Source organism: Lactuca virosa, chromosome 4 (genome assembly GCF_052849685.1).
Source record: "Lactuca virosa cultivar CGN04683 chromosome 4, Lactuca_virosa_CGN04683_v6, whole genome shotgun sequence".
NCBI lineage: Eukaryota > Viridiplantae > Streptophyta > Magnoliopsida > Asterales > Asteraceae > Lactuca > Lactuca virosa.
This window is the reverse complement of record NC_136429.1, coordinates 393,801,014-393,825,278: the sequence shown is the minus strand read 5'-3', so window position 1 is coordinate 393,825,278 and position 24,265 is coordinate 393,801,014. Positions and strand designations below refer to the sequence as shown.

Below are 24,265 nucleotides of genomic sequence, written 5' to 3'. Positions count from 1 at the left end.
GAGGAGAATACAGAGTATAGCTTTATGAATATAGAATACGATACTGAACCAATATATGATACGGATAATGAAAAAGAAAGCAAACCGATGGAATTAGGATTTAGCGAATTTGAAAAAGAAGAACATATAGATTATGATTTAAGTATTATAGATTATATAGAAGAATAAACATATATAAGCTTTAAAACAGAAGAAATTAATAAAACTATTGAACATATTATCAATAGAAAATTTACATAATTAAATATACAAGACGAGGTAGATGATATGATTATAGAATGCATAACAGATTTAGGATTAACATACGAAGAAAGTTATAATAAATTACAGGAATACTATAATTTACCATTAGTAGAAAACATATCACAAGGAAAAACTATGTTATCAGATTTTTATAAAAAAGAACAAGTCTTTATGAATAGCGATACATATATGACAAATACCAGAAAAAGACCTAAAATGGAATGGAGTGAACCAGACACTAGTACAGAAGATAGTATAGGATGAGAAATATGGTCACAACCAACAGTTACACATAACGGAGAATCTAGTTATAAAGGAAAAGGTAGCTGATTACCAATTGGAAATATATATAGTGGAAGCATGTTATTATTAGAAAAACAAAAACCACAACTTTGGATGGATGAAATTTTGTCATGGGAACAAGTAGTCGTTAGAATGTGGGAAACCAATAAAAAAGATAGTATGGACATGTTTGCTTATTTAGAAACAACATTAGGCCCAATAGCTTTGGGTATTTGGCAAAGTAAAAAAGCACAAGATCCAGATGAAATTAATAAATTAAAAGCCTTAGGTGATAACCCATATAATTTTACTAGTCAAATAAGAACATTAATTTTAGGGGTAGATCCTGCAAAAAATAATACATTAATACAAGATACAGCTATTAGAAATCTTGAACAATTAAGTATAACAGATATGAAATATATTAATGAATTCACATTAGATTTTACTAGATTATTATCACAAACTGGGCAAGCAATGGATGATAATTTATGTGATAAATATTTTATAAAACTTTCAGGAGATTTAGGAAGATATATACATGAAACATGAAAACAACAATATGGAGAATAGAAAAACCTAGGAATAGGACCTAGGATCACATATACATTCGCTATATTAGAAGATAAGTGTAAAGAAGTAGCTTTACAAGAACAATTAAAGAAAAATGCTTATGCCTTTTGTAAATCAGCAATTTATACACCTCAAGCATATGGACATTATGAAAGAAAAAAAAAACTACGAAAAAGCACATCATATAAAAAAGGGAATAAACCATACTATAAAAATAAATATGTAAAAAGGCCACAAACAAGAAATTGTAAATGTTTTATCTGTGGTGATGTTAAACATTTAGCTAATAAATTCCCAAATAAAAATAAGAATATAGAAAAAAGCAATTTAATAGAACAAATAGGAGAATATAATATAGAACCTCTAAATTCTGATAATTCTGATAATGAATCAATATACAGTATATATAGTGATAGTGATAAGGATAAACATTTAACCAAAATAACATATACATACGTAAATACAAAACAAGAAGAATGTCAACATAATTGGATAAATAAACGAGGAAATAACTATATAAAATGTTATAATTGTGGATATTACCCTAGTATAGAAAAAAGATCACAATGTAATATATGTTTCACAGAAATCTGTTACATATGCCTTAAAAAGCTATATAATTTAGAAATAAATAAAGAAAAAACAGAAAAAGAAAATAAAGAAGTAAAAATTGGGTTACAATCGGAAAAGATAGAAAAATTAGAAATAATAGCCGAATTACATAAATTAAAAATACAAACTTTAGAAAATAAAGTAAGTATTTTAGAGGATGTGTTAGATAAAAAGAAAAAGATCAATATTGAGGAAAACGAAGTAAATGAAATAAACCAAATGTCTCAAATAACAAATGAACATACATTAATACAAACAGATGGATCACCCAACATGATCAACCTACAATGTAGATTATGGTTAGATAATAATAAATTTTTAGATTTAACAACATTAGTAGATACAGGAACAACTAAAATTGTTATATCTTATTATCTAGCACCAAAACCATATCATAAAGAGTTATCATATAAATTAATGACAAGAACAATCAAACACAGATTAATAACTATCACACATTATTTAGAACCAACAGGTATTCAATTTCTAGACTTTGCAGGTAACTATAGTATGAAATATGATATCCCACGGGTTAATATCAATCCAGAATATGTAAAATCTAATGATTTTATTCTCGGATTAAATTTTATTTTTGCCTTAAATGGCTATCACATTAACACGTAATTTTATCACACTTAGTAAACATATATATAGTTTTCCAACACTTAAATAGACCAATACATCAGAGTTTGTGCAAAAGCGTGGTGGACATGATAAACTAGACTTTTTAAAACATAATCAAATTAAGACAAATGTTGAAAATGAAACAATTAAGCTATTAACAGAATTTTTAACACATGAGTTAGAAAAAGGAAAAGATATAACCAAAAGTATGAATCATCCTATAATTTTACACTTAGAGAAAATTGGACTTATAGGAGAAGATATTACAAAATCAAAAGTTAACTATATTTGTAAATTTAAATTAAAAAATCTTGATATTACAATAAGAACAGCAAATATAGAATATAGTCATTTAGATAAAGAAGAATTTAAAAAACAAATACCATAAATGATAGAACAGGGATTAATTAGAAAATCGGAAAGTCCACATAGGTCAGCAACTTTTATAGTAAGAAATCATTCTGAAATAAAAAGAGGAAAAGCTCGAATAGTTTATAATTATAAAAGACTAAATGATAATACAAAAGATGATGGTTACAATATCCCTAATAAAGATTCTTTAATAAACTTGATACAAAAGAAAACAGTTTTTAGCAAGTTTGATTTAAAATCTGGATACAATCAGTTACAGCTTGAAAAAATCTTAAAATCATGGACAACATTTACATGTTCTGAAGGACAATATGAATGGAATGTTTTAAGCTTTGGGCTTAAACTCCATCTATATTTCAAAGGTTTATGGACAGTATCTTTCTAAAATATGATTTTTGTTTAGTATATATTGATGATATTTTGGTTGCCAGTGAAATAGTACAGGAACATGAGAAGCATTTACAGAAAATATTTGAAGAAATAAAAAAGAATGGTATTGTTATTTCTAAAAGAAAAATGGAATTGTTTAAAAGAAAAATATCATTTCTTGGTTTAGAAATAGGAAATGGAAAAATTGAATTATAAAGTCATATATCGACAAAAATTTTAGAATTCCCAGAAAAGTTTGAAAATCTAAACAGATACAAGATTTTTTAGGATTGGTTAATTATGCACGAAAGTTTATTCCTAATCTTTCAAAGTTAGTGAGACTATTATATAGTAAAACAACAAAAAATGGACAAAGACATTTCAACCAAGAAGACATTAAATTAGTTAAAGTAATTAAAGAAGCAGTTAAAAATATTAAATCATTAGAATTACCATTAGTTACTGATTACATAATAATAGAAGTTGATGGATGCAAAGAAGGATGGGGAGCCGTTCTCCTTTGTAAACCCGATAAATACAACCCAAAAGATACAGAAAAAATATGCTCATATGCTAGTGGAAGCTTTAATAAGACATGAATGAATTGGACTTCTATAGACTACGAAATACAAGCTTTAATAAATGCTTTAGAAAAATTTAAGATATTTTTACATAAAGAATGTACAGTTAGAACATATTGTGAAGCTATAGTTCGTTTTATTAAAAATGATCAAAGTAAGAAAATAAATAGGACACGATGGATTAATTTACAAAATGCAATACAAGGAAGTGGATATAAAATAAATTTTGAACACATAAAGGGAGAAAATAATGGAATAGCTGATATGCTATCCAGAAATATTAACAGATTATTTTCTGCAAATGGATAGTCGAAACAAGGGAAAGAACAAATTAATACAGCCTACACAACAAAAAAGGAGTTCCTCTTCCATGAGCATTTCTTCAGAGGAAGATAGAAACACAACATCAACAGAAAAATTATTGGATTCGGCAATAAAAACAAAATATCTACATAAACCCACACAACAAAACTCGATTCCTTATATGGAAATAGCGAGTACTACACATAATAATAACCTCTTGCAAGGATCTAGACCACAATCTCAAAATATTCAACATGCATATTATTGGACAGGACCTTCAAAAAACACACAATATACACAGAACAGAGAAGCCGTTATAACATTTGGTAACTGCACTTTACCAATTTGCTTCAATGAACGTAAAAAGTTTAGGCCCATGATTGGAGTAAACTTGACAGAAGACCAACAATGTTTGCTAGACAACTTATGACATATTCAGACAGTTCAACAGGCTTCATCATTTAAAGTTCAAATCCTCAATGCTTTAAGTTTTTACTTTCATAAACAGTCACCACTGACCCCTGAAAAACAAATAAAGAAGTTTACACATTATGTTATCATCAGGGGCACTAAAGTTGGGATTTTTAATAATTGGGCAACATTCATAAAATATATACAGTGTCAAAATCCCCTTTACAAGGGATGTTGTAACTTCCAAGAAGCTATGAATATTGCTCGAGAACATTTTGGGTTAAACAGTTTTTTCATAGAACCCGAACAGGTGAAAACATTTTCAAAAATAGCAAAAACTAGTCCAGAGCAAATGATTAAAGCTCAGGAAGAAATTATTGCTAAGTTACAACAACAACTTATGCAATCTGGAAAAGATACACAACATATACAAAGGCAGATTGAAAATAATATTTTGAAACAAAAAATAAAAATTCTTGAAGCAAAAAATATACAGCTTATACAAAAGAATGAGAAAAAAGATGAAGAATTAAAAACAACAATATACAGAAACTATGAATGTTTTAAAGCTCGCATTTTAGATCTCCCTTGGAGACAAACGTTGAGACCAGTACTTGATCAGTTTAAAGAATTTGAGCAAATGGTGTCTCAAAAAATTTGTATAGAATTTCCAGCAATTCTATATAAATTACAGCAAAAGATTGTACAGATTGCTTTTCAAGAAATCAATTATAAAGGAGTTACAGTAATCCAAAGATTGAATGATGAAGGTGAAGATACTCCCATACTCCTGTTACAGATAAACCTAAAGACTACAGACATGCCAGAGGAACAAATAATTAATTTTTATCACAATGGAATGATAGATTACTTAGAATTCTGCCTCAATAGCAGCACAAAAAGTCTTCTTAATAAATTAGGAGAAAAAATTATTTTAACAGCCGGAAACATCGCCTCTCACAACATCAGTCCAATTATTGGGTGCAAAATTTTTTCTTCTTTTCCAGCAGCGGATGAACATACATACAGACCTGCTAGAAAAAGGATCTTCATCACCCAAAGAACAGTACAACATGGTTATCTTAAAAAGTTATCATGCAAACAAGAAATAGATTTTGGAACTCTACAGAATCTTTCAAATGAAGATATATGCACAGCTCAAAAAAAAAACACCTTTACTACCTGCAAGTTTTCGTTGGGAAAACTATAAACTCCTGGCAGAAGGACACTACTTACAAATTTGGTCTCATAAAAATTGGCATATGCTCTTGCCATTCAGCGGTGAAGGAGATACACTATTGAGACTAGAAGATATCATGAACAGTGAAGAACAGATTGACACAAAGCTAGGATCACCGGTTTCTATCGACAGTACTCATCGGGACTTTTAGCAAGTGATGATTTTTCAACAAAGGATGCAAAGAAACAGATTAAAATAAATTCAAGGGCATTTGTGAAAATAAGACAAGACATAACAAGTTCAAGGGCCATTTATGAAATTATAGTTGTCGTATAGAATTATTATAGTTGTCGTATAGAATTATCATTTCCTACTTTTATAGATGTGCCGTCATTCTATAGGGTGTGCAGTAGTTTTTACTTTATGTATTTTCACGTTTTGTCTATCGAATATTTTGTAATTGTAAATCTTACGCTACCCTTTGCCTATATAAAGGGTTGTAAACGATTGTAAAAATCATCGAATATTCATACGAATAAAAATTATGTTGTTATTAATTCCCTCATGTCTCTCTAAATACTCTCTTTCCGATTCTCTTAGCCTATCTCTTACATTCCTAGTTCTTTCAAGTACTTCATATTATATCCCTTATACATAAAAAAAAAGAGAGAGAGCTGCTGCTGCACATACAACTCTGATTGCTTCTCCCCTCACATCTTTCATGGTAAGTTTACTCTTCTTGTAAGTTTACTCTTCTTGATTTTAATTCTTGTTCATATTATGTTTATGGTTTAACGGTAAACCCGGAAAAAACCGTCATACCCCCTTATTAAAAGTCTAGTTTACCTTGTCCACCACGCTTTTGCGCAAACTCTTATGTATTGGTATATTTAAGTGTTGGAAAACTATATATATGTTTACTAAGTGTGATAAAATTACATGTTAATGTGATAGCGCCATTTAAGGCAAAAATAAAATTTAATCCGAGAATAAAATCATTAGATTTTACATATTCTGGATTGATATTAACCCGTGGGATATCATATTTCATACTATAGTTACCTGCAAAGTTGGTTCTAAATAATGTGTGATAGTTATTAGTCTGTGTTCGATTGTTCTTGTCATTAATTTATATGATAACTCTTTATGATATGGTTTTGGTGCTAGATAATAAGATATAACACTTTTAATTGCTCCTGTATCTACTAATGCTGTTAAATCTAAAAATTTATTATTATCTAACCATAATCTACATTGTAGGTTTATCATGTTGGATGATCCATCTGTTTGTATTAATGTATGTTCATTTGTTATATATATATATATATATATATATATATATATATATTGATTATTAAGTAAACAAACTTATTTGATTTGATACATTTAATGAAATAATGTTCTAAGCTAGATTTCAAAATACGAAATATTGGATTATAGTTTCATAATGAAGTTTTTGTGATAAAATTACAAAATAAAGCCTTAAACAGCGATACCACATTTTTGACATTTTACAAGTCATAGTGTCTCTATTCTAAAATTTGTGGTTATTTTCCATCTAAAAAAAATGGTTAATTTCTATTTGGATACATAAATTTGTAATTGTTTTTTGGTCATTAATTATTCCAAATATTTTAACTCATAAATTTTTATTTTTTATTTATTTATTAACATTAATTTATCTAACGGCATTTAAATCATAAGTAGTTATTTCAAGTGACAAATATTCGAGGGTGAATTGATAAAAAAATATAAAGTTTGACTAAATTTAATGACGATCAACATTAACTCAGATTTCTGAGAGGAAAAATAGGGTTTTTGCCTGTAACATTTCGTCGCATCACCACCCCCTACTACCTTCTCTGGACACTGCTCTGGAACACTTCGAAAACCCTATGAAATTGGTAAAGAAAATCGTCGTCGATCTCCGATCAAGCTAAATTCAGTCATCGGAGAACGCTATTCGCCAATAGTCTTCGAATTTTTGTGTAAATAAATCAATCAAGGTGGGCAATTGTTTGCCCACCCTAGAAACTTCCCCCTTCTTCGCAAGGTTGGGGTTAGGGTTTTGGGGTAGTACTGAGACTATCAGTGAAGAGATGGCGGCTCCTGCGCAATCATACCGCTTTGGCGGTCCGGCCACCACAGCAGCAGCTGCCGGGAACATCGAAACTCTTAACAGAGTCCTTGCCGACCTTTGTACTAGAGGCGCCCCAAAGGTTAATCAAACAGTTTGCTTTCATTTTCTCGAATTGTTCTTATGCGTGTCTGTGGATTTGGTTGTTTTTTGTTGATTAATTTTCACTCTCCGACCCCGATTGCGAATCCAATTTCGACTTTAAGAACAAACGAGTCATTTTTAACTTGAATTGTTTTGATTTACAAGAAAATTACTAAGTAATCGCATTGAAGTGTAAACATTACTACATTGCAAGGGGATTGGGGCTACATTAATCAAAAGATCAATGTAATTTGAATCTCTCAAGTGTTAGGTTTCACAATTTAAATTCGAGAGTGGACTTAATTCTGGGGCTGGGTGGATCCTGCAATGGGACTGAGAATCGAGTATCATCTTGGTTTTCTGATCTAGGTTTACAATGATTGAGAAAATTTATATAACGGGTGGGGCAAACAAATTTGGGTGTTGGACATTTATTTAGCATAACTAGTTGAAATGCGAATGTGACCTTGATAAAGTTCAATTTATCAATGCATTGGATTAACAGATTTGGAAAAGAGCATAAATGTTACCGTTGTGAACCAAAGTCCACCAATTATCTAAAAATCTGTTGCTGTTTTGTTGATTCAAACAATGTTGGTAGGATAATGCCTTATCTTGTGAAGATTATTTAGTATGCTAAATGGGTGTATCAATGATAATCAACTTGTGACATGAAAACTAAAAAAGTTGCTTAGTTTGTAGTCTTGATTAACAAGTGTAAACTACAAAGTTATACGTTTGTTTTGCGACACAATTTTCCTTTTCTGTAAGAAAGTTAATGCTTGAGTGGGATAACTGATAAGTAAGCATTAAAAAGTTAGAATATGCATTTGTTTCTGAACAATGAGCAAGGGAGAATAGAAATATTATTTGGTATATTGCCTAGTAGACTCTTTAACGGTTTTGAATCATCTGCTTTTCTTATTTTAGACTAGCATTTATGATGGCCTTTTTTCAATTCAAATTTTATCTTAAAGTGCAAAAGAGTTCAATGCATGCTATATTTCGAAATTCGAACATGGTAATTAATGTTTTTAACAAATTACGACATAATAATTGCGAATAAGTGTTCTTGAAGAAACCTAAACTAATAATTGTTTTTGACAAGTCAATTCAACACGTGCTTAGGCCAATAAATGTAGCTTCACTATTATTCACCAATGAAGATGCTTTTCAAGAGAGAGATAGTTAATTTGCATTTTCAAGGTTTTTACTTTTTATCATATTGAGTACTTAATATCTTGATATTGTTCAATGACAGGATGGTTCTGCTTTTGCTTTAAGAAGACATGTTGAAGAAGAAGCACGTGCTCTTAGTGGCGAAGCCTTTTCTCGTTTCATGGACCAATTATATGATCGAATCACTAGTCTTCTAGAAAGCAATGACGTTGCTGACAATTTAGGAGCTTTAAGGGCTACTGATGAATTGATAGACTTGAGACTTGGGGAAAGTGGGACAAAAGTTTCCAAGTTTTCTAATTACATGCGTATTGTATTCGATACAAAGCGGGACCCAGAAATTTTAATCCTTGCTAGTAAAGTTCTTGGCCATTTAGCCAGAGCTGGTGGAGCCATGACTGCAGATGAGGTGGAATGCCAGGTGTCTACCCCCTATCCCTATCCTTCTTCAATTACATTTTTCTTTTTAATTTCACTTGTAATAACTTTAGTACTTGTATCATATTATCATCACAGGTTAAAAATGCCTTAAAATGGCTTGGTGGTGATAGAGTTGAGTATCGCCGCTTTGCTGCTGTCCTAATCTTAAAGGTATTATGAAACTGCATTGCTTTTTAACCCAAAAACTGCATTTTTTACAATATTTTGTGAATTGTGAAAGTAAGGTTAAGGTATGGTAATGCTAGTTTTGGTGATCATATGTGTGTTATTTGCATATTGTATCAGGAAATGGCTGAGAATGCTTCTACAGTTTTCAATGTTCATGTGCCTGAATTTGTGGATGCTATTTGGGTGGCATTGAGGGATCCAACATTAGCTGTTAGGGAAAGGGCAGTTGAGGCATTGCGTGCTTGCCTTCGTGTTATTGAAAAACGAGAGACACGTTGGCGTGTGCAGTGGTTAGTAGCTTAGTTCATTTACAAATTACAAAGACTTCAAATCTTTTCAAATCCTTATTTTATGATCTATCTATTAACATATGTTGATGTTGATAGGTATTATCGTATGTTTGAGGCAACACAAGATGGATTAGGGAAGAATGCTTCTGTACATAGTATACATGGTTCTCTTCTTGCAGTTGGTGAACTCTTGAGGTTGGTTTGTTTTCAGTTGAAAAAGATGGATTAAGTTAATGAACCCTAATTGTTTGAATAAACTTTTTCCATGAAACAGAAATACAGGTGAATTCATGATGTCAAGATACAGAGAGGTTGCAGAAATTGTTCTTAGATATCTAGAACATAGGAATCCCCTTGTTCGTCTCAGTATAACTTCTTTGCTTCCCCGGATTGCACATTTTCTACGTGATCGATTCGTGACAAATTATCTTACAGTTAGTCAAATCTTTCCTCAAAATCATTGTTACATTGTGTTTTTTTTTTTTTTTTTTTTTTAAAGAAAAATTTAATCTTTATCTTTGGTAAACAAACAGATATGCATGAATCATATTCTTGCTGTTCTGAAGATACCAACTGAACGTGCCAGTGGATTTATAGCTCTTGGGGAGATGGCTGGTGCTTTGGATGGTGAACTAGTCCACTATTTGCCGACAATAACAACTCACCTACGTGAAGCAGTATGTTTTTTTTTTATTTTAATTTTTAAAATTATTTTATTTGTCTGGTTGCTTCCCTTAGAGCATCTACAATAGGGGCTTAGTTATACTTATTTCGGTCAAATAGCTCATGAAAGTCAAACAACAGCTTTTTCAATTGCATAGCTTTTCTCATTTGGCTTGTAAATTTACAAGCTTGACATGAGCTTTTTCGTATTTCTTTTTATCTTTTATTATTATTCTAGTTTATTAATTGTTATTTTGTTTAATATAATGTAAAATAGATATTTAAAATATTTTATAACTTATAAAACGTATTTTCTTTAATTTTAACTAAAATATAAATAAGAAAAAGGTACAAGTTTGGTAACTTTTAGAAATATATAAAATGTATTTTTATTTGTTGTTCTGTAGTAAAAAATACACTATCTATTTAGTTTAATCTAATCCCAACTCCCAAGTATGTGTAGAATAATTAGATTAAAATTAAAATTTGTATGTACTAATTTTCTTGTCTATAATGAGAAATTACATAGTTATTTACATTTGATTTCAGTTATATTGATTAGTATCAAAAAATGATATAAATTGAAATTGGTAGGACCCGTAAATAAGCTCAGTGAAAAAAAGATTTACTGGTTTTTACCTTGTTGAGTTGGTGCTGATGTGGCACAAAAACGCTTTCCTATTGTGGATGCTCTTTAACTGACCAGTTTTAAGCATTCCTTTTTGTTTGTTTGGAAATTCCAAAAGCAAAATATATTGATACTTGGTGAAATTACAGATTGCCCCTCGTAGAGGAAGACCCTCTCTTGAGGCATTAGCTTGTGTTGGAAACATAGCAAAAGCCATGGGTCCCGCCATGGAAACTCATGTCTGCAGTCTTTTGGACGCCATGTTTTCAGCTGGTCTTTCTTCAGTACTAGTGGAATCACTTGAGCAGATTACCATCAGGTATACCAGTTTCAACTTCCAAGGGGTGTTATTGTAATTTTGCTTTTTTGATGAGATAATCATAACAATGTGGCTCTCAGCATTCCATCATTGCTGCCTACAATCCAAGATCGGTTGCTTGAAAGCATTTCAGTAGTTCTTTCAAAACCCCAAAATACCCACACAGGGGCATCTGCAACTCCAAGTAGAGCAAACATGGCTAACAACATGCAACAAATGTCAGAACTTACTGGATCTGCTTTGGAGCAGCTTGCATTACAAACACTTGCACGATTCAATTTCATGGTACTATTTCAGCTCTTCAATAACCAAAACAAATCTTCTCAACTAAAATACATTTATTCTTGCAATTTTGCTCCCTAAAAGTTTTCTCATGCAAATTTGCTTCTTATTTTGGAGTTTCCTTACACATTTGGTCCATGTGTCGGCTAAGTTAACAACCTAGCTGTTAAAAGTTTTAAAATGACCATTTTGTCCTTGGACCAAAACTGAAAAAACAGTATACCTCAGGGACCAATTTATCAATCTTCTTTTTGTTTTTTTAATTAAGTTGTATAACATTTTATATGTTCATATTATTTCTGAAAGTTATAGTACATTTAGCGTATATTGTAAATTGAATTATTTGTTAATATATAATTTATATATTAGTATAGCTTTCTGTTATAAAATATATTATTTGTTTATTTATTCTATGTGTTATTTTGTTCTACCACCTCACTACCGACAAAGGTATAAGTATTAACTTATAAGTCGATAATATGATTATTCTGAATTTTACTATACTTTAAAACTATAATCTTTTAGGGCCAATATCTTCTTCTGTAAACATTTTATGTCCATATATATATATATATATATATATATATATATATATATATATATATATTCCTTTTGCAACATTTTTAAAATTGATACAATCATACTTTTTAATTAATGCTTTTGCTAATCAAGGTGCATTCAAGATTTGTATAATTGCTCTTAAAACATAATTCACAAATTAGTTATAAAAATTGCAAAAATCAGGTATAGTCAGGGAGAAAAAGTGTAGTTTATTCAATTTAGCATTACAATTTCATGCATGTTGATGTAGGGCCATGATCTTCTTGAATTTGCAAGAGAATCAGTTGTAGTTTATTTGGAAGATGATGATGGAGCCACAAGGAAAGATGCTGCTCTTTGCTGCTGTAAATTAGTTGTAAATTCTTTCTCAATTACTACCTTCAGTCCCAGTAGATCCAGTCGAGCTGGTGGCAAAAGAAGACGTCTTATAGAAGAGGTTTCATTAGTTTCTATATTCTCCATTAAATATTTTTATTCTCTTTATTAAATAGTAAATTTTCTCACTGCAGATTGTGGAAAAGCTTCTTATTGCAGCTGTAGCAGACGCTGATGTCACTGTGAGGAACTCAATCTTCTCATCCCTCCATGGAAATGGAGGATTTGATGACTTTCTAGCTCAAGCTGATAGCTTGACTGCTATATTTGCTGCTCTAAATGATGAGGTATACATTACAAGTTACTCATTCAACTAATTCAAAATGAGAATGATGTTTAATTATTTTTTATTTTTTTATATATATATATATCTGTATATGTGGTAGGATCTTCAAGTTCGCAAGTATGCAATATCAGTGGCTGGTAGATTATCTGAAAAAAACCCTGCATATGTTTTTCCAGCACTTCGGCGTCACCTTATTCAGTTGTTAACATATCTTGCACAAAGGTGAGAGAACTCAATTGTCTTGTCACTAACTTTTAAATGTTTAATAATATATTATTTAAAGACCTTTTTATTGCTCTTATTTTTTAAACAGTGCTGATAGCAAATGCCGAGAAGAAAGTGCAAAGCTGTTAGGTTGCTTAATTCGCAGCTGTGAACGACTTATACTTCCATATATTGCTCCAATACACAAGGTCTTACACTCTTACTATTTACAAACCTTTCATATATATATATATATATATATATATATATATTTGCATATTTATTTATTCTATAAGCTGACGTGGCATATTTCAGGCGCTTTTGGCTAAACTATGTGAAGGAACAGCAGGAGTGAATGCAAACAATGGCATCATTAGTGGTGTTCTTGTAACTGTGGGAGATCTTGCTAGAGTGGTAGGAGATTCTTACATTATTTTTTTTTGTTCTCTTAAGTGTAAAATGTTTGATTTGCTGAGTCTGACTTGTATATGTGTAGGGTGGTTTTGCTATGAGAGAATATATCCCTGAACTTATGCCAAGAATTGTTGAAGCTTTACTGGATGGAGCTGCTGCTACTAAACGTGAGGTTGCTGTTGCAACTCTTGGTCAGGTTGTACAAAGCACAGGGTATGTATTCATCTTTATCAATATTACAAGTGACACTGCAATGTACTTTACCCTTTTTACAAAAATTGGTTGGCTTTTGTTTGTAGTTATGTGATAGCTCCATATAATGAGTACCCACAGTTGCTGGGCTTACTGTTAAAATTGTTGAATGGTGAGCTGGCATGGTCTACTAGGCGGGAAGTTCTTAAGGTATGTTTTTGACTGCTTTCTAGTTTCAATGATGTTATGTATATAGATTTATGCTGAAAAAAATCTGTGTTAACAATGAATGATTAGGTTCTTGGAATAATGGGTGCTTTGGATCCTCATGTTCATAAGCGCAATCAACAAAGCTTGCAAGGACCTCTTGGTGATGGGACCCGTACAACCAATGATGCGGGCCCACATATCCAGTCTAGTGATGAGTTGCCAATGGATCTTTGGCCATCATTTGCAACATCAGAAGATTATTTCTCCACTGTAAGTTTTTTTTACCAAAAAATAAAAATAAAAAGAAGTCGTACCTTTACTCCTTTAGTGTAATTCACATTTATTACTTTTGCAGGTTGCTATCAATTCTTTAATTCGGATACTTAGAGACCCTTCTCTTTCTAGTTATCATCAAAAAGTTGTTGGATCTCTCATGTTTATTTTCAAGGTTCGTTGACTTTAAGAACACATAATACATATATATTATATAATTGTAGATTCTTTTTTATTTTTTTCCCCTTGATTGATTTTTCTAATATCTTTTTTTAGTCAATGGGTCTTGGCTGTGTGCCTTACTTGCCAAAGGTTTTACCAGACTTCTTTCACACTATTCGTACGTGTGAAGATACTCTCAAGGAGTTCATAACTTGGAAGCTTGGAACTCTCGTTTCAATTGTGCGCCAGGTAGGATTGTATGATTACAAAAACTATTTCCTTAAACGCCACGTCATCATTAACCATTCTTGGTTGCTATTCTAGCACATTCGCAAGTATCTACCCGAGCTGCTTTCTTTAATATCAGAATTATGGTCATCATTCAGTCTCCCAGCAGCTAATCGTCCTGTTCATGGACCCCCGGTAAAGTGTGCTTTTACTATCTGTCTTTTGTACAATGCACAGGTGTCAAAGGGCAATAATGTAATTTGACTTTCTGATCAGATCCTGCACCTAGTTGAACAACTTTGTCTGGCCCTGAACGATGAATTCAGGAGATATCTTCCTATAATTCTTCCATGTTGTATTCAAGTTCTGAGTGATGCTGAAAGGTGTAATGATTACACTTATGTCCGTGATATTCTTCGCACCTTGGAAGTTTTTGGTGGTGAGTGTGATATGATTGTGGAAATTATAATAATTAGTCTCACTAATTTGTTAATTGTTATATAATTTTGGTCTACAGGAACATTGGATGAACATATGCATCTACTTCTTCCTGCCCTCATACGTTTATTTAAAGTGGATGCTTCTGTTGACATAAGGCGTGCTGCTATAAAAACCTTGATAAGATTAATCCCTCGTGTTCAGGTTAATGAATGATTTTTTTTTGTGGGGTTTGTAGTAATTATATTTTTCATAAATTATTGACTAAATGCCATCAATTTCTTTTCATTAGGTTACAGGACACATTTCAACACTCGTGCATCACCTGAAGCTTGTATTGGATGGGTATGTTGTTAGTTTGTTACTTTCTCAACATGAATTTCTCTTCACTTTTAATTTTATTTGCTTTTAAAACATTTTTCTTGTATGTAGAAAAAACGATGAGCTTAGAAAGGATGCAGTTGATGCACTTTGTTGTTTGGCACATGCACTTGGCGAGGACTTTACCATTTTCATCCCATCAATTCACAAACTTCTCATAAAGCATCGCTTGCGGGTTTGTATTTTGTAATCATTACTTAATTTCTTACAAAAATCGCGTGTTACATTCTAGAAATATATAAATGTTTTACATAAATTTCACTTACAGCACAAGGAATTTGAAGAGATTGAGGGGCGATTACAAAGGCGTAGACCTTTAGTTGTTGCCAGTGTAGCAGCACAAAAGTCAATCCGCCAGCCTCCTGTGGAGGTTATTAGTGATCCTTTGAGTGATATGGAGAATGATCCTTATGAAGATGTTCACAAACAACCCAAAGTTCATCAGGTATTAATATATATATATATATATATATATATATATTATATTCCACTTATACTTTCTTGTTAAACACAAAATTTTATAACTTAATCATGGTTTTACTTTTTCTCACAGGTTAATGATGCTCGATTGCGTGCTGCTGGAGAAGCTTCTCAACGTAGCACTAAAGAAGATTGGGCAGAATGGATGAGACATTTCAGCATTGAATTACTTAAGGAATCACCTTCTCCAGCTCTAAGAACATGTGCCAGGCTGGCACAGTTACAGGTGTCATTTTTAAAATTTGCTATCTTTTATAAATTCGATTGTAACCCTAGTTTCTTTTTGTAGCCATTTGTTGGACGAGAGCTGTTTGCAGCAGGATTTGTTAGCTGTTGGTCACAACTTCATGAGTCTAGTCAAAAAGCCCTTGTTCGCAGTTTAGAGATGGCATTTTCTTCCCCTAATATACCCCCTGAAATTCTTGCAACATTACTTAACTTGGTATGGCTAAAAAACAGTTGCTTATAACTTATAAGTTATATAGACTCTGTGCCTCTAGTGATTCATATTATCAATTTGCAACATGTATTTTACAGGCAGAGTTCATGGAACATGATGAGAAACCCCTTCCCATTGACATTCGTCTCCTTGGTGCTCTTGCTGAAAAGGTGAGATGTCTTGCAAACTTGTGATGTATAAACTTCTCATTTTTAAGGCATTGTTTTGTTTATATGATCTTTTTTTGTTGCAGTGTCGAGCATTTGCCAAGGCTTTGCATTATAAAGAGATGGAATTTGAAGGTGCACTTTCCAAGAAGATGGATGCCAACCCTGTTGCTGTAGTTGAAGCACTCATTCATATTAATAACCAGTTACATCAGCATGAGGTGAATATATATAATATCCACTGTGGTTCTACTACTTTGGTCTTTCATATACTAATATTCTAATATTAATTTAGGCTGCAGTTGGGATATTGACCTACGCTCAACAGCGTTTGGATGTACAACTGAAGGAATCATGGTATTTTATCCGGGACCCTAAAATCATTTACATTTTCTTATTTTCTCAAGTTATTAAATAGTTATGTTGCTTCCAAATACAAGGTATGAAAAACTGCAACGGTGGGATGATGCTCTTAAAGCATACACTGCAAAATCTGCTCAAGCAACAAGTCAACATCTTATCTTAGATGCTACACTAGGTATTATTCAAATATACCATACCATGGTGTCATAAATCATAATATTTATATATATATATATATATTATCATTTCAAGGTAATTACTTAAAATGTTTGTTCATTATTAGGTCGAATGAGGAGTCTTGCTGCATTAGCTCGTTGGGAAGAGCTTAACAATCTATGTAGGGAATATTGGACACCTGCTGAGCCAGCTGCTCGATTAGAAATGGCACCAATGGTCTGTGCTCATAATTTATATCTCTCTCAACTCTCAACACTCAAGCATCTTTGATTGCTTATGCGATAATATTTACCATTTTGTCCTTGGCTCAGGCTGCTAATGCTGCTTGGAACATGGGGGAGTGGGATCAGATGGCTGAGTATGTATCTAAACTGGATGATGGTGATGAAACTAAACTCAGGGTGTTAGGGAACACCGCTGCCACAGGTGATGGTGGCAGCAATGGGACATTCTTCAGGGCTGTTCTTTTAGTTCGTAGAGGAAAGGTATTGTTTGGAATCTGGATTTCTTCACTTGTAATTGTATGTTTGGAACTTTGGATATCTTTTTTAACTTTTTTGATTTTACAGTATGATGAAGCACGTGAATATGTTGAAAGAGCAAGGAAGTGTTTGGCAACTGAGCTTGCTGCTTTGGTTAGTTTCCATTTCCAATTTCCAATTTCCAACATCAAACCCTAAACCCTTGTGTGTGCTGACTATGTTAAAATGTGTAGGTTCTTGAGAGCTATGAACGAGCCTACAGCAATATGGTCCGTATTCAACAGCTGTCTGAGTTAGAAGAGGTATTCATATTTCCTTTAATCCTTTTGCTGATTTAATGAAATTTCTGTTCTAAAGGATCATCATATTCATGTTATTCTTGTTTGTGACAGGTCATCGATTACTGTACTCTTCCAGTTGGCAACTCTGTTGCTGAGGGGAGAAGATCACTCATTCGTAACATGTGGAATGAACGCATTAAAGGCACAAAACGAAATGTTGAGGTTTGGCAAGCTCTTTTGGTAGTTAGGTCACTTGTATTGCCTCCTACAGAAGATAGTGAAACCTGGTTGAAATTTGCTTCACTTTGCCGAAAAAGCAGTAGGATTAGTCAAGCCAAATCCACTTTAATTAAACTCTTACAGGTTCGTATTTAAATTTTTTGTTTATTTAATCTTAAAATCAGACATTCAGATGTCAAATCTGTAATTCATTACTATTTTGAATAGTTTGACCCTGAAACAACTCCTGAAACTGTACGATACCACGGGCCCCCACAAGTAATGCTTGCATACCTAAAATACCAGTGGTCTCTTGGGGAGGACCAAAAGCGTAAAGAAGCTTTTGCTAGGTTGCAGGTAGGTTTAATCATTTTCACTTTAGGTAATTTTATAAATTATAAGTAATAATCATCTTATTTTTTTACTTCTTTGATAGGATCTAGCGATAGAGCTTTCAAGTACATCTGGTCTTCAAGTATCGACTACACCAACTGGCTTTGGAGGTGTTCCAAATGTATCACTTATGGCACGTGTATATCTGAAACTCGGGGCATGGCAATGGGCTCTTTCCCCTGGTCTTGATGATGATTCTATACAAGGTAGTTACAAAATTTGAGTTTTTTTTTTTTTTTTTTTTTTTACATGTGATTATTGTCTCTTCTGATGATATTTATAAATTCTGTTTTCTAGAAATTCTGAGCTCGTTCAGGCATGCGACTCATTGTGCCACAAAGTGGGCAAAAGCATGGCATACATGGGCTCTTTTCAATACAGCAGTGATGTCTCATTATACAGTGAGAGGCCTTCCTAATTTTGCTGCACAATTCGTAGTGGCTGCAGTCACTGGCTACTTTCATTCTATAGCCTGTGCAGCACATGCAAAGGGTGTAGATGATAGCTTGCAGGTGAGTCGTTATAAATTTCATATATTGGAATCAGGAAAGTCCATTGTTTTTCATTTATCTTTATTCTTTAATGTTTATGAGTTCACTTTTCTGATTTTTTCAGGACATCCTTCGTCTTCTCACTTTGTGGTTCAACCATGGAGCTACTGCTGAGGTTCAAACAGCACTACAAAGAGGATTTTCACATGTTAACATCAACACATGGTTGGTTGTTTTACCTCAGATCATTGCAAGAATCCACTCAAATAATCATGCTGTGAGAGAGTTGATACAATCTCTTCTCGTTCGCATAGGACAAAGCCATCCACAGGTCTGTTCTGTTTTTCCTTTTTTACCCTTTTAGAACATAAAACACCATGTAGACTTACCTGTTTTAAAATCCATTTCAGGCTCTTATGTACCCTCTTCTTGTCGCCTGTAAATCAATAAGCAATCTGCGTAAAGCTGCAGCTCAGGAAGTGGTTGACAAAGTGAGGCAACACAGTGGTCTGTTGGTGGATCAGGTGAAATAATAACTTAATAATAATGAGTCAATGACTGTTGACTAATTTGGGGTTTAGGGTTTTTAGCTGACAACTTGATTTGTGTATGTGAAGGCACAACTTGTATCAGAGGAGTTGATTAGGGTTGCAATTCTTTGGCATGAAATGTGGCATGAGGCACTTGAAGAAGCTAGTCGCTTGTATTTTGGTGAACATAATGTTGAGGGAATGCTTAAGGTTTTAGAGCCATTGCATGAAATGCTTGAAGAAGGTGCCATGAGAAACAACACAACCATAAAAGAGAAAGCTTTTATTCAGGTCACTTCAGATATTCTTTTACATCATATTATCAAAATTCACATGTTGTCAAAATATTATACTGATTGGTGTCTCTTTATAAAATTTCAGACATATCATCATGAGCTATTGGAGGCGTATGAGTGTTGCATGGAATATAAGAGAACCGGAAAAGACGCTGAGCTTACTCGGGTACACAATGAATCTTTATATCTCTATAATATTTTTCTAAGTGCATCATCTTGAATAACAGAATCTCATATCTTCATCATTTAAATGTGTGTTTTTTTCTTAAGGCCTGGGATCTGTACTATCATGTCTTTAGAAGGATAGATAAGCAGCTTCAATCTCTTACAACACTAGACCTGCAGGCAAGTAACTTATTTCATGCATTTATAAAATGTAAATTACAGCAATGCTAATTCTATCCAGTTATTATCTCATCCTCCTTTCATTCCTTCCTATTACAGCATTGTATTTTCACTTTTTTTTTTCTACTTATTACAGCATTGTACTTTAAAAAATCTACCGAATTATAGCAGTGAATTGCCTTATATTGAATGACATTGCTATAATTGTGTGGATTTTTCAAAATATAATGGTGTAATAGGTAGACATTAAAGTATAACGCTAAAATAAACAAATCAATGAAAGTACAATCACTATTTCTTGCATTTAACCCTAGTAAGTATTATATATATATATATATATATATATATATATATATATATATAATGAGTTGTGGTTTGTGGCTTCTTTTTACAATATGAAGGAAGGAATACTCAAAGTTGGTGTTTGATTGTTTTCCTTTTGTGTAAATGCAGTCAGTTTCTCCAGAATTAGTAGAGTGTCGCGACTTAGAGCTTGCTGTTCCTGGAACGTATTGTGCAGGTATAATAATTATATTATATTTATATGTTTTGAATGATGAGTAATATAATTCTACATACGTATTTATATTTATATGTTTGCAGATTCACCAGTGGTGACAATTGCATCATTTGCACCACAGCTTGTTGTGATTACATCCAAACAGAGACCCAGAAAACTGACAATTCATGGGAGTGATGGGAAAGATTATGCTTTTTTGCTCAAAGGACATGAAGATTTACGCCAGGATGAACGTGTCATGCAGGTTGGTTTTTTTTTTTTGACTTTTTCATTAATTTCTTTTTCTTTCTATTCTGAGTTGCAGTTTCTTAATACTTGTTCCATGATCAGCTGTTTGGTTTAGTAAATACTCTGCTGGAGAATTCGAGAAAGACTGCAGAAAAAGATCTTTCCATTCAACGATATGAGGTCATTCCTTTGTCTCCCAACAGTGGGTTAATTGAGTGGGTCCCTAATTGTGACACCCTCCACCAACTCATCCGAGAGTACAGGGATACCCGAAAGGTTTTTACTCTCTCTTTCTCTCCCTTTGCTTTTCTGGCTGTATTATAAATAATGTCTTCTTATTGGTTGTTGTTGTGTAGATCACGTTGAATCAAGAGCATAAATATATGCTTAGTTTTGCTCCAGATTACGATCACTTGCCACTTGTAGCTAAAGTGGAGGTGTTTGAGTACGCTCTTGATAATACTGAAGGAAATGACTTGGCAAGGGTATGCACATCTTTCTATATATGATAATGATATATCCAGTTGTTGAGATTGAAACAGGAATATGCATGCATAATTTCTTATCTTTATGATTGAAACTTTTCTTTTCAATGTATGTTTGAAGGTGCTTTGGTTAAAAAGTCGAACTTCAGAAGTGTGGCTGGACAGGAGGACTAATTACACTAGAAGCTTGGCTGTCATGAGTATGGTATGTATGATTTTTTGTAAATAATAAATTAACTAGTTACTTACAGTTTAATAAGCTTTTTTTTTTCTTTCTAATTATAACATAAAAAGTTGATTCCATTATTTACCACCTTGTTCCATACATTACAGGTTGGTTACCTTCTTGGGTTGGGTGATCGGCACCCCAGCAATCTTATGCTGCATCGTGGCAGGTATCTATCTATCTCATAAATAAATACTTTATAATATAATATAATAATTTTAACTATTAGATATATTATTAATGAGTATCTGAATTTTGTTGAATGTATAGTGGGAAGATCTTGCATATTGATTTTGGGGATTGCTTTGAAGCCTCCATGAATCGTGAGAAGTTTCCTGAAAAAGTAGAGTCCTCGAAAAATATTTTATTTGTTTTTTGTTACTTAGTCATTTATCCATGGATCCACGACTTCAACCCCATATCTGTATGTGTTTGCAGGTTCCTTTCCGTTTGACTAGAATGCTTGTAAAAGCTATGGAAGTTAGTGGACTTGAAGGGAATTTCCGTTCAACTTGTGAAAATGTGATGCAAGTTCTTCGAACCAATAAAGACAGTGTCATGGCTATGATGGAGGTACCATTTACCTCTCTCTCTCTCTCTCTCTCTCTCTCTTGATTGGATAATGATGATGATATGGATATGGTTGTTTGTTTTGAGTTGGGTTTCAGGCATTTGTTCATGACCCACTTATAAATTGGCGTCTTTTCAACTTCAATGAAGTGACACAAATGTCAACCCTAGCAAGCAGCACAAATGCCCAACCTGCTGTAAACGGCGAAGAAGCCGCTCCAAATCATATGCAACAACCACAACGCGGTGTTCGCGAAAGGGAGCTTTTACAGGTGATTTGTTTTCTTCTTTCCTTTCTGAGTAATTTCCAATGAGAAATTAAAAATTAAAAGAAAATAATTATGATTGATTTTATTTTGTGTAGGCTGTGCATCAACTTGGTGATGCAAACGAGGTGCTGAACGAGCGTGCAGTGGTGGTTATGGCGCGTATGAGTAACAAACTGACGGGGCGTGATTTTTCAACAGCACCAACCACCACCACCCTCCAGCCTGCACCAGACAGCACTACTTTACTTTCTTCTGGTGATGCCCGTGAAGTGGATCATGGTTTATCTGTTAAGTTACAAGTTCAAAAGCTCATTTTACAAGCCACTTCTCATGAAAATTTGTGCCAGAATTACGTCGGGTATCATTTCCATTTCCATTTCCATATAACACACAAATAAATTTAACTTATTGCATTTAATTTAGCCTACAAAATTCATTCGGATATTTGCAGGTGGTGTCCGTTCTGGTAAAAAGAAAAGAAAAACTGGGATGTTGTAGATATGGAAGATGTGCGTGCATCTGTACATAACTTTATTAGGTCTTGTCTTGTCTTGGCTCCTGTAATTTATGTATAGAAGCATCATGTAAGGTGAAGTGGGGGGCTTGGCTTAATCGTAATTTTAATCAATCCCTATGTATATAACGATAGATCGAGTTTGGGATTTTTTAGGGAGGGGTAGTAGTAACCTAAACACCAATTCATTTCAGTTAAATGTTTATGTTGGTAATAATAATTTCAGATCTTTGGGACAGTTACATTTACATGATTGGTGCGATATATGTTTCTAGTTACAAACATAAAAGGTAATATTTGAAACATAAAATGAAAGATAAAAAGGCTACGTTTTTGGTCTGCAAACAACTAATCCGATTGTTGACATCTATCTCTAAGTGAAGTCATTATCTCGATTTTCAAAATGCCAAATTATGTTCAAGGCATATTTGAAATCTTATACGCTAGGCAAAAACAGATTTTCAAAATATCTAAAAAACACGAGGTTTATGTGTTTATGTTATCTTTTCTAATATAGATTATGCGCAAAGGCTTTTACTAAGTTGACATCTTTTGTATTGCAAAAGAATGCAAACACTTGTTTTCTTAGTGAGGTAAAACACCTAAGAAACTCCTACTCTACTTTTCAACTAAAACTATCTGATTACAATTCAATATATATATCTCAGCTATACGATTCCTTGATAGTTAATAAAGTATCAACGGTTTATATGTTTAGCTATAGAAAGTAACATTAATGTTTCATGTTTTATGGTTTCCCATAATTGCAACCTTTTTTTATCATTATTTCACTAAAAAAAAATCATTCTTGAAATGCCCATAATATGGCTTTGATTTGGGTGCAACGTCGTATTTGATTCGTGGTTTGACAACTTTGTCAACATTCGAGGACACCCCCACCCCGACAATGAGAACCACCAAATATAAGATCGATTTGATGCCGCCTAAGAAAAAAAAAGGAGAATATGTAACATGAAATATAAAATATTTAGAAGTTACCACAAAAATTAAGACCAAAGTATGAAAAACGTAGAACGCTAGAACACAAGAAAGAATAAAGGAATTTTTTTGAGGTGTGTCTAAACTAAATGAATACACAACATAAGGAGGCAAAATAGTAAACAAAAATGGGCCAAAATTGGCCTCAAATGGCCATATATCTGCTCCCTTAAAAACTTATAAATTTCCACTAAAAGACCAAAAAAGGTTTGGTAACCAAACCAAGCCACAAAAACAAATCCCAACCATAATATCCCAAACCGTCGGGCTTTATGAACCTAAACCAGTCCAAACTAAACCCGGTTTTACGTCAGTCACTAACCCAA

General features: G+C 32.8%; 1 protein-coding gene across 1 annotated transcript; it reads left to right on the top strand.

The window, feature by feature from the left end:
- Positions 1-7,348: 7,348 nt before the first annotated feature.
- TOR (target of rapamycin) lies at positions 7,349-23,188 on the top strand. The gene is made up of 55 exons (XM_079045918.1): positions 7,349-7,769; positions 9,033-9,371; positions 9,467-9,541; positions 9,677-9,849; positions 9,946-10,044; positions 10,124-10,283; positions 10,383-10,526; positions 11,290-11,459; positions 11,540-11,744; positions 12,553-12,738; positions 12,812-12,964; positions 13,064-13,185; positions 13,277-13,376; positions 13,483-13,581; positions 13,664-13,794; positions 13,881-13,983; positions 14,071-14,253; positions 14,339-14,431; positions 14,533-14,667; positions 14,743-14,841; positions 14,923-15,085; positions 15,164-15,288; positions 15,377-15,429; positions 15,517-15,640; positions 15,734-15,910; positions 16,019-16,171; positions 16,235-16,387; positions 16,483-16,554; positions 16,638-16,772; positions 16,847-16,908; positions 16,992-17,089; positions 17,198-17,307; positions 17,403-17,576; positions 17,661-17,726; positions 17,807-17,875; positions 17,966-18,217; positions 18,302-18,430; positions 18,510-18,672; positions 18,764-18,978; positions 19,082-19,288; positions 19,368-19,481; positions 19,575-19,778; positions 19,869-19,949; positions 20,054-20,128; positions 20,582-20,648; positions 20,732-20,892; positions 20,979-21,152; positions 21,233-21,361; positions 21,483-21,566; positions 21,695-21,756; positions 21,858-21,930; positions 22,026-22,160; positions 22,256-22,429; positions 22,522-22,784; positions 22,878-23,188. The coding sequence occupies exons 1-55, from the start codon at positions 7,650-7,652 to the stop codon at positions 22,894-22,896; spliced, it is 7,404 nt and encodes a 2,467-aa protein (XP_078902044.1). The 5' UTR covers positions 7,349-7,649; the 3' UTR covers positions 22,897-23,188.
- Positions 23,189-24,265: the final 1,077 nt, after the last annotated feature.